Below are 11,068 nucleotides of genomic sequence, written 5' to 3' on the forward strand. Positions count from 1 at the left end.
ATCAAAATATCTTGATAAGTAAAAATTTATATACAATATTTTTACTTATTTATATGCAATGAATGCTATAATGTATGACACTTATATCTTAATAGTAGGATAATATATCTTAATCTACTGATTGGTTTGAGGTATAAATACAAAAAAAATATATCAATTTGAACACAAACAGGTATGGAGTGTAATGTTCTTCTAACTTATTCTTCACAGCTTTTACTACTAAAAAATACAAAATTATTATATAAATAGATTCTTAAATCTTCACAAATGTTGTCACATAAATTTTCTAAAGTTAATAAATTATTTTGGATAAATTATCCAAGCCGTACAGATTTTTCTATTACTTCCATCGCACAGGGCCGTGGAAACCATCCCCTTATACATTTCGATTTTCCATCTTCTCCTTCTTTCTGTTCTTTTCGTCCAAATAACCAATATCTGCAAAAAAAGTATAAAAATTTTTCGTAAATTAGCAAATTATTTAATTAAAAAATTAATTTTCAATAATTCAATATTATATACAAAATGCATACTTCTTCCACCGTGTTACAATCACAATATCATCTACATCCAACTTAATGCGAGATTCATCAGTACAAAGTGGATGAAAAAATACGCCGATACCATGTCCAATTGGAAATTTAGACCCTGATGCAACTTTTACAATCCTATATATGCGTGCTTTTTTCCGTTTGTCTAATTTTTGAGCAAGCTGTTCTCTCTGCAAAATAATAATTAACATATTATACTTACAGTTTCTAAGAGTTAATAATAATATACGCGCGTAAGCGATATTTATGTAAATTTTTGTCATATATGTCATATTAAAATAAATAATTATTGTAGAATTATTATGACATATTATTAATTAAATAAAATTACCGTTAATGTATATTGATCACAGCCATCAATAACTGGCCATGTAATGCCATCGCCGACAGGAGTACAATCCCATGTAAGAACTTGACTAATATTGAAAAGCCATCCTTTTGAATATGGATGTATATATTCGACATCTGTATCATTTCGCCAACATTGGGACTTCTGCAGAATCCAATCTTCTATTTCTGTTCGATTTCTCAAGATGGCTAATATCTATGCAATTTGAAGAATTATACAATTAACGCATCAATTGAATATAAGAGTATTAAAAACATTTACCTGGACACTTAATAACATTCCTACTGCAAGTACAACGCCAACTGATGCACCAATACTAAATACGACTAATATTATTGTATAGAACTCTGGTGGTGGGAATGGCAAAGGTTTCAGTGATAATACGGTTGTTATCCAGGAAGTTAATATAATGAAAGAGACGGAACAACCACCGATTGCGCTTGCCAAAAACGCTGCGAAATGTCCATGATTATAATGTCCGACACATGTATTTATCCATGGACAGTGATGATCCATTTTCATCACGCAACGATTACCTAAAAAGTAAATAGAAACAGTGTAAAATAATAAAAATAGAGTTGTATTGGAAAATTAAACAACGTTCTTTAAACTCTTTAATGTATATATGCTATGTTTTGTGTTTTTCTATCAATAAGTAGATTGACGAGCAAGAGTAGCAAAATAGAAAAAGCACCAAAATCGTTAAATTATATTATCATCGTAGTAACAAATTTACAAATCTTTTAAAAACATATTAATATTTAAGTAATATCTATATTAAGTAATATCTATATTTATTATTACTTTTGTTACTTTATGTTTTAATTACATTATATTTAATCTCTTACATTTTCTACAATGATGTGATCTCGGTGCCTTATAACCTTGGCAGACAATACAGTATTGCAGATATTGTATATCTGTAGCTTTTTCCTGAAAACGAATCATATTAGTGCAAACATATTAATTAATAATACGACAAAATCTACATGCTTTGTATTATAAATTTATCATTAATTATTATAATTTAAATATGATAAAGTCCGACGTAACAATATCATGTTTACTGCCTAAATATTTAAATAATGTTTAAAAAATTAAATTAATACAGTCAAACTCTTCTAATTTGAAATTAGGATCGTATAAATTTGTTTTAATTTTTGTTCCTATTAGTAATCAAAAAAATGTAAAACAATGGAAAAGAAAACGAGAAGTTAAGTTTACGGGTTTTCAGTTATTTGCAAAGGGGAGTGAAAAAAAGTATTCATTTTTTTAAACAGGTTCAATAATAAATGTGTAATATATATTACTGGCATCCATTTTAATGTGAGATATCCGGGTCCTTCAACAATCGCGCTGATAAAATGGAAGAGAGTCAATCCACTGAGAGTGAAGAACAGTAAGAAACTTGCAGCCGCTGGGATACTATCTTGCGGTGGCCACCATTGTCTACTACAGTGTATCGTCATCAACGTAATAAACTTTATCATCGCTGCAACACAAAGTAATATAATAAAAGTTGCAATCTACAACTAATTTCCTTGCCATCAAGATTTTGTGCTGGTAATCTCACAAACCAAATTATAATTTATATTATTTATAATATCAAATAAAATGAGCTAAACATTTTACACATGTGTAAAAAAATCATGCAAAAGCCTTTTAAATATAACAGAACATTATAGTATATATTCTTTCCAATATGTTATTGATATTAAGCTATTATTGGGTGCTTTCAAGCAAGAGGCACAGATGACACGGTGTTATACAGTAAATCGTTACATTCTTGTTATTTACCAATGTTAAACAAAGATGAAATAATTCACCATGTTATATTTTGTCATCTAGCTTGCTGAAACATATCTCTTGATATTACTGATAAATTTTTAAAAATCTACCATGTACTACTTTAGGATGACTTTAATTGAATTTCAATTAACTTATCAAGTAATATTTCGTTAACATGAACAATGTCTTTTTTGTCATTTGATACATCACAAAATTAGCTCAGAGATAATAAATTATATAACTCAAAATTGGTAAACAATGATAAATTAATAACAAATAACTGGACTCTCGTCAATGTACTGTATTTAAATACAATAAAATCCTTGCTTTTGATTGTCAGTTTCTTCTTTTTATTATCTCATTTATAATCATTCAATATTTTCTTCAGTTTCCTTAATTCCTTACTTGTCCAGGAAAATCTTCTATTTTATTTTTCCTAGCCTTTCAAACATCATATTACTATCAAGTGTCAGGTAATATTTTCTCATCTATATCTCCTCTACCTCTTTCATCAGATTCTTACACTTTTCTTACATAATTTCATTGATATTTCTTTACACATATCAAATGACAAAAAATTAATAATTAATCTACATACAAAAGTTCTATGTTGACAAGTTAATCATCTTCAATTAAGTTAATCGGAATTTAGTCAAGTTAATCATTCTTATTATATATTTGAATGTAGCTGATGAGAGATCAATCATGTTTTCATTGACGAGATGACGTTCGATTGACGATGAGACGAAAAATGATCGCAGTCCATCCGGACTGGAGAGACACTTGTGACGTACCGAGTGAGGAGAGCGGTCCCCAATGGCATAATTTCTTCAATGGACCAACGCACATGTTGTCACCGTATAGCAACTTCAAATTCGCATCCGGACGTTCATTGACGCTCTTAGATTTGGCGACGACGACGACGACGGCAGCCGGATGAGCCGGATCCTCGCAAATGTGCGACTCACCGCTCGCGTTGCTGTCAATTGTCGCAATGGCCGCATTCACGTATCCACGTCATCTAACTAATGCTGATCGAGTGGCGACCGGTGACCACTCTGAAACTAACGCCAATCTCGAATCTCGACTTTATCAATCGTGCATGGCTGGTACTAGCTCACATATTGGCACTAGAGCCACTAGGGCGACGTTTCTACGGCAAATTTGCGATCATTTGCGATAATCGCAGATACTCGCGATACAACTAGTTGCTGCGACTGTATGATGAGGTTATATCTTTCTGTGATGATAAAATATGAATGGAGATTCAGATGAGGCCACCGGCTGCGGAAATTGCGGAATGTGCAAGGTATATGCTTTTGGGTTTCATTGCTACTCATTTTCATTGATTTTTCTGAAAAGTCGTATTCGTCTTCGTCGAGATAAGCGAATGAAATCCTCGACTGTTACATGCGAGATTTTTTTCTCTTACATTACGTAGATAACGGTAAAATTTGTCGAAAATAGATTTTTAATTATGCGCGTTACATGTTTTGTTGGTAATATGCCAGTAAAAATATAGCAAAACCTGCGAGGGTTGCAAGCAGGATGTTAATAATAGATTAACTGCAAAAACTGACTAGGCAGAATTTGCTGTTTTGTAATTATTTAAATATTTTAAATACATCAAGGTCTGTTTTTTATTTCTGCACTTTCTGAACTAGTGCACCCTATGCAATAGGTCTGTTTTTTATTGCTGTACTCTGAACCGGTGTAATAAGTTGAAGTGAAACAAACGTAATATTTGTTTCACCTCAACTTATTGTACTGCGTGTACTAGTTCAGAAAGTGCAGCAATAAGAAACAGACCTATTAAGTTGAGGTGAAACAAATTTATGTTTGTTTCTCACTTTGGGTCTCTTTTACCAACTTCGGTTAACCAATAGTTACATGGGGCTCACTTAGGGCCACTTTCACCTCAGTTAACTTAACCAGCCTAATAACTGTAATGTAATAGAAAGAGATAGAAATAATTCTATCTCTTTCTATTTCATTACAGTTACTAGACTGGTTAAGTTAACCGACAATGGTGAAAGTGGCCCTTAAGGGCATTCTACAATGCGTTGCCAACAACCGTTGCCAGTTGAAATGTTTGTCACGACAACCAATCAGAAGCATAAATAACACCATTAATGCTTCTAATTGATTGTCGGGACAAACGTTTCAACTGGCAACGGGTGTTTGCAATGCATTGTAGAATGCCCTTTAGGCCCAGTTTTACATTCATTATTACTTATTACTTAAAATAAGTTAAACCTCGGTTAAAAGTTAATCATGAGATAACCCTTTAATTATATAAAGAAAAAATATATACAATTTGTGTGTACTTAAGACCTTTAACTTATTGCACCATGTGAAAATGCAGGAATAAAAAAACCCATAGTCTACTTAGGCTGTATTTGGCCGTATTTTATATATGTATACTACCAGTACTGAAATTTATAATTCATGTTATATATACTATTGTAAGATATTTACTAGATATAGACACAACAGAGAGACCACCAGCATCAGAGCTGTGTGGCTCATTGGCATCGTCAAAGTCTACCAACTCAGAGCAGAGACCAGGCCTGGGATCGAGACAAGGAGCGCCCTGATATTTTTCTCTGTTGTCAACTGTTTACACTATAGATTTTCAATATTGCCAGTATAAATTTGAACACACGGTCTTGATTCCTTTGCTGTTAAATTGTGTCAATTTCTGCTAATAAAATATAAGCAAATGTGCAAATGATGTCAGTTTGCAGTATTCTGTTTAAATATATAGAGAGGGTCTTGGCATTCTACTAACATTTCGCTTATGCGCGATTGCGATTCCTCTTCATATCTTGTCCATGTGTTGCGTTATTATTTTGCAGATTCACAACCCACCAATGACATCCGTATCATCTACACCCAAACCTAGAAGATCTCTAAGATCAGAAGATACAAACAATGTATGTATAACTTTCTTTAGGATGTTAAGGTAAATGTCCCTATTTGTGACCACTGGTGGACTTTTATTAAATTAATCAGATGTTTTATGTAATTTATCTTCGCAAAGGGTATTCATCACGTTTAACGATTAGTTAGCCATGGTTTGATATATGGTTTCAGTGATATTTGACTAACAAATATTCATGAAAATATGAAATAAGGTGCTCGTGTCTCCATCAGTAGCAGATTGAGCACATGTTTGTCGCTATAGGTCTGTTTTTTGTGGCTGAACTAGTGTACACTTTTGGAACTTAAAAGGCCTGTTCTTTTTGATTGAACTTTTGCACCAGTTCATCTTTCTTCCTTTTCTCTTTAGGAGGAAAGAAGAGGAAAAAAGATGAACTGGTGCAAAAGTTCAGCCAAAAAGAACAGGCCTAATGTGAGCTAGATAGGGGAGATCCCGGTTGATCACGGCTCGATTGGACACCACCAATCACAGCGACCGGTGCTTAGGAGCTTTGTAGTCTCAAGCGCTGTGAGTGGCTCGTGTTTAATTGAGCCGTGTCCAACTGGGTGCCACCCAGCTAGATATACGTTTGATATTTGTTTAAAACGAGAAAGAGAGTTCTAGAACAGTCTAGTGTAGGAACAGAAAACAGACCACGTGTTAGTAGACGGCGTTTGTCACGGAAGAGTCACACTTTTGTTATGTCGTCCGGGATAAAACGTTGAAGAATATAGTTTTTTCGTAAAAGTGTGTCAGTGAATACTTAATAAATATTGTGCTATGCGTGAATTCTAAAAAAGGTTAGTAATTTTGAACATATAGATGAATGTGACAAATAGGTACAACAAAACGCATGTTTCCATTTGTGACCGCCTCACAAGAAAATTAGTCATAATATTAAATATCGCTCCTCTTTTTGAAAAGAAAACAATTAATACTCATCTCTATATGTTTATGGACAAGTGTGAATTGCATTTGTACGAATAAATCGAAAATATTCGACGTATGCTCGAGGGAAAATTTTAGTAACTTTTGATTAGGTCACTAAGTGGGACATCGTGTGTTTCTGTACCTATTTATGACCACAGCTTTAAATTATTTGTTTACAACTTAAGCATTGAGTAAGTATAAGTAATTTCTTTGACCAAATTAAGAAAGCTTATCATATTTAGTGTGTGCTATTGAGTTCAAATTTCGTGCCCTGTACTACAGCGAGTAACTTGTGGCCATAGAGCACGAAAGTACGACTGCAGCACGTGTGCGCATCGTATATTTTGTGGCAGTGATAGATTTTCTAAATAGACATTAAGTTTGATTAAAGATACATGAAATATCAGGCTAATATCTCTGTTCACAGGATAACACGACGCTTTTTTTCTGTCAAATCTTTATTTTTACGCGAAAACGCATCGAGTAAGTATATTTTTATCGATACTTGAACGAGAAATGATCGTCAACGTGATATCAAATTGACGTCAAGAAAATTAATCCGCCGGTCACTAAATAGTACATTTCATCTGATGCACCAGTCATTAACCGGGACAGATGGTGGTGTCACTAATAGGGCCAGATTAAATTCAAACGGTCACAAATGCGTACATTTACATAGTCCACTATTTCTTTTTTTATTTTTATTAGATTATGCTTAGAACTTCAGAAAAACATGTTTTTCGATACAAAAATAATTAATCTTGAGTTCGGTAAAATTGATTCCTGATTTTAATTATTTTTTAGTATTTTTTATTCTTATTAATTCATGCGACTATCTTACATGGTCACAAAAAGGGATATTTACCTTACTTCCTATTTTTTATTAGCCTCTTTAAAGTATATTGATTAAAATCTCATATATCACTTGTCACTACATGCAACATCTATCTTTGAAATATAACTTGACAAACAGATTCTATTTAAGAGTTATACTGAGGGGCTCCGTATAATAAAAGGAATAGAGAACAGAGAACAGAGAATAAGAATTTCAACCTGTCAGAAATCATGTATTGTAGAATACACACTATGTATGATTACAATACATGATTACTACAGGGTAAATATTACGGTAAATACAGGGTATACTACAGGGTAAATTAAATTTGGTTGCAAGGCATTACTAAGACTGCATGACCATTTCTGATTTACTTGTGTAACAGATAATGTATTATTATTTTGCAGATTCACAGCCCACCAATAACATCCATATCATCTAAACTCAAATCTAGAAGATCTCCAAGATCAGAAGATACAAGCAAACACTATTCCTTAAACAATAATTTTCAAAGTTTAGAAATGGAAAGAATAATATCAAGACAGCAAAATATATCAAATTCATCCGAAACTGAAGAATTATTTAAAAATCAAAGTTATGAAAATATACAAGTGACAGAAAGTTCTAGTGAGGAAGACGAAGAGACACTGTCTCTACATCGTTCACAAAATCGCTCCAGAACTACCTCTCTAGAAAGAAATGTTCGTTCACAGAAAATAAAGTATGAAAGAGATACTAAGAAGAATGAACAGAATACAAGCAGTAATCTTTATCTCTGTATTTTCATATTAGGATTAGTAGTAGGAATAATATTTTTCAAATTACCTTTAAACAATAAAGGACAGTCTATAATCCTCAATAATCCTTTATTGTTAACTGAATCAGTCCAAAACCTCAAAGCATCATTTTATAATCAAGAATTAGATATCTGGAGTGATATTTCATGTGCTATAAACGAAGTGAAATCAGGAACTCCCAAAATACCTTCAGTAATTTTGCTGTTTGCAAAGGAAACAACTACAATGAATTGTTTAGCTACTAAACTAGCACATATAAGCAGTGATATTTTGAATGCAGATAATTATCTGATATTTAATCCAAAAGATTTTGGAAACGATGCTGGTGAGATCATTACTACATTAAATGAACATTCTCCAGAGAAAAAAAAAGTTGTAGTGAGTATGCATATATTTTAAATATAAACTCTATTTATATGAACTGACTTGTACAATCAAATAAATTTGTTGCAGATTATTCACGATATACTGAATATTAATACAGAAGCAATAAAGGCATTACATAATTTATGCGATAGAATAAATCCTTTAGTAGCAGAAGCTATTTACATTCTTACTATGCAAACTAACAGTTCTCTGTCACAACAGAAGAAGCTAAACTTTGTAGAAAATCAGATTTATAACCGACTATCAAAGAGCATCGATCAGGATGTTTTGTTAGCACTTATAACGCGCATTACAGATGGGGTAATTATATCGGTACAACCTGAACCACAATTAAGATATTGCTAATCTGAATTGCAAGAAAATAAGCATATAGTTATAACAGCACATCGATGTAGTTATGTAAATTACAAAGTTAAATATGTTTTTGTATAATAAATAATAAAATTGTTAATTCAAAGCTAGCGCCCTATGTGCAGTTTGCTATTCGAAGACTCATTTAGAAAGGCAGATTCATCAAATTTGTAATTATTTATTTATTATTTATGTCGAGTCACTAACAAAACAGTATTTTAACGAAATTAAAATAAATCAAGTTAGTTTTTGTTGATTTTGGAAACTTGAATGTGAAACTTTGCCTCATCATTTTCGATAAATGTAATAGTAATAAAGTATAATTATGTATGAACTGTGTTTCTATTCGTATTTAAAAAGAGCTATTATCAGGAGATGTGGTGTCTTAAAAGTCATTACCATTATGTAAAAAAAATAAAACTACTAACGTTCTGTTTAATTTCAATTGATTAAGCCCTTTGTAAATATCAAATTCTAGAACATATACATTTGTTCTTTCTAGAAATACAGTTTTGGAACGATTTAGTGACCGCGAGAAATTTATATCTTCCCATCTCTTGCTGAATAAGGTTTTCTATCATATCTATATCATAAGCTGGATTATATATAAATAAATAATAAATCACAAATCGCGAACATTATGGAAAATCCATATTGATAAATGATTAATTTCTGTAAATTTATTACGAATCGCATATAGTTTGGTGCTACTTTTAGTAGTATAATATAAAATATAAATTAATATACATGATGAATGTAATGCTATATATTTTTGAAATTTGAACTTATTGCTGCAGTTTATTAAATCAAAACTGTCAGAACTGAAAAAAATTCTAATATTAAATATATTTTCTATAGTTTTTTTTGCATTGTATATAATGAATTTAGCATATACAATTAGCAGTTATGACAGTTATGATAAAATTATTCATTTTTGGTTACAAACTAAAGATATAAAATCTACAGATCTGTTAATTTAACTTTATTTTGTTATGCCAATGTTACACGAAATAAATTTTATTTTTAGCGAGTTTTTCTAATCACAATTTCATATTTCTATTTTCGAAAAATATAATGACACTGTACGTAGCGATTTCACGCATATTTCCGAATGACATTTATTTAGCTTCAAAATAAAATACAATAATTAGGATTATTTTGTGTATGTGTGATATTGGATTTTGTATTAATGTGTCAGTCGGCAGTCCATTACAATAATTGAAATAATGTCAAGTATCGTATCCTGCTCATTGCCAATTTACAAGACCTGATGCACTGTAGTTTTAATTAGTTTAATAATACAAGGTATTTACATATAATAAAATTGCAAAATATTATTGACAAGTTACATTTACAAATATACGCAAATAATTTATTTTTTGTAACATTTTGTATGAATTGCATACAATAAACGATTCATATTTAAAAAAAATGTATTCACCTATTAACTTTCATTATCGTATCAAATTAAATATTAAAATATATACATATATACTAAATAAACATATAAAATACAAATTTTATTTCACATTTTACATAATTTTCATTAACTTTTTGTAATTTAAATAAAAATTTGTCAATTTTCTGATATGCATTCAATGCTTTTTAGGATATATTGATTGATTTTAAGAATGCCAAATTACAATTCAATATTTTCTAAAAGCAGTTGAAAAACTTAAGATAACTAAAGCTTTAATACACAATATCTATTTATACAGCTTTATTTCCATTTTAATAAATTTTTTAACATTGTATTACAGATCGTTGGGAAAAATATATTCATAGTTTAGATAAGTGTTTTTCAATGTTTCAATAATGAATACTTCAATAAGCAGTTAAAAAGTTCGTAATAAATTTCTAAATACATGTTCATGTTATTTACGTACGTATGAAATAAAGTAATAGTAATATTTGTTTTATTAATATTGATTAAACAAAAAATGTAAAAACAAAATCTATTTTAATTAAAATAATTATAGAATAAATTTTTTTTGGTAAAAATTTTGTATTTAAAGATTGTTGATTATACCGATTAAAAAACACTAATTTAGACCAATCCATCAGTTTTCAGGATTGATGGTTGTCATGTATGATTTTATCTATATATATATATATATATATATATATATATATATATATATATAAAAAAAAAAATTA

At 30.5% G+C, this 11,068-nt stretch overlaps 2 protein-coding genes across 6 annotated transcripts; one reads left to right on the forward strand and one right to left on the reverse strand.

The window, feature by feature from the left end:
• Positions 1-199: 199 nt before the first annotated feature.
• LOC108762763 (palmitoyltransferase ZDHHC6) lies at positions 200-3,549 on the reverse strand. Of its 2 annotated transcripts, none has more exons than XM_018509923.1 (7): positions 2,698-2,740; positions 2,211-2,392; positions 1,749-1,833; positions 1,162-1,436; positions 883-1,095; positions 534-721; positions 200-438 (listed from the first exon to the last, which is right to left on the reverse strand). In XM_018509923.1, exons 2-7 carry the CDS (start codon positions 2,388-2,390, stop codon positions 315-317), a joined length of 1,065 nt encoding a protein of 354 aa, XP_018365425.1. In that variant the 5' UTR covers positions 2,391-2,392; positions 2,698-2,740; the 3' UTR covers positions 200-314. The 2 variants fall into 2 exon arrangements, with proteins under 2 accessions (XP_018365425.1, XP_018365424.1); XM_018509922.1 differs by lacking the exon at positions 2,698-2,740 and adding an exon at positions 3,483-3,549 and having other exon boundaries at positions 201-438.
• A 369-nt stretch (positions 3,550-3,918) lies between these two features.
• Positions 3,919-9,503, forward strand: TORIP (Torsin interacting protein). 4 transcript variants are annotated; one of them, XM_018509917.1, is made up of 4 exons: positions 3,919-3,997; positions 5,547-5,624; positions 7,784-8,551; positions 8,627-9,502. In XM_018509917.1, the coding sequence occupies exons 1-4, from the start codon at positions 3,944-3,946 to the stop codon at positions 8,903-8,905; spliced, it is 1,179 nt and encodes a 392-aa protein (XP_018365419.1). In that variant the 5' UTR covers positions 3,919-3,943; the 3' UTR covers positions 8,906-9,502. The 4 variants fall into 4 exon arrangements, with proteins under 4 accessions (XP_018365419.1, XP_018365422.1, XP_018365421.1 ...); XM_018509920.1 differs by lacking the exon at positions 3,919-3,997 and adding an exon at positions 4,030-4,135 and having other exon boundaries at positions 8,627-9,503; XM_018509919.1 differs by lacking the exon at positions 3,919-3,997 and adding an exon at positions 4,266-4,288 and having other exon boundaries at positions 8,627-9,503.
• Positions 9,504-11,068: the final 1,565 nt, after the last annotated feature.

This window comes from Trachymyrmex cornetzi, unplaced genomic scaffold, assembly GCF_001594075.2.
Source record: "Trachymyrmex cornetzi isolate Tcor2-1 unplaced genomic scaffold, Tcor1.1 scaffold320, whole genome shotgun sequence".
Lineage (NCBI taxonomy): Eukaryota > Metazoa > Arthropoda > Insecta > Hymenoptera > Formicidae > Trachymyrmex > Trachymyrmex cornetzi.

What these genes read in the sequence shown, in the direction of transcription:
- LOC108762763 (XM_018509922.1), bottom strand. Translation starts at nt 3,537, where the DNA reads ATGTGCGTTGGTCCATTGAAGAAATTATGCCATTGGGGACCGCTCTCC. An exon ending in GGGACCGCTCTCCTCACTCG is followed by an intron (nt 2,393 to 3,482) that starts GTACGTCACAAG and finishes TTTGTGTTGCAG; the next exon opens with CGATGATAAAGTTTATTACG. An exon ending in TCACATTAAAATGGATGCCA is followed by an intron (nt 1,834 to 2,210) that starts GTAATATATATT and finishes ATTCGTTTTCAG; the next exon opens with GAAAAAGCTACAGATATACA.
- TORIP (XM_018509917.1), top strand. Translation starts at nt 3,944, where the DNA reads ATGAATGGAGATTCAGATGAGGCCACCGGCTGCGGAAATTGCGGAATG. An exon ending in GAAATTGCGGAATGTGCAAG is followed by an intron (nt 3,998 to 5,546) that starts GTATATGCTTTT and finishes ATTATTTTGCAG; the next exon opens with ATTCACAACCCACCAATGAC. An exon ending in GATCAGAAGATACAAACAAT is followed by an intron (nt 5,625 to 7,783) that starts GTATGTATAACT and finishes ATTATTTTGCAG; the next exon opens with ATTCACAGCCCACCAATAAC.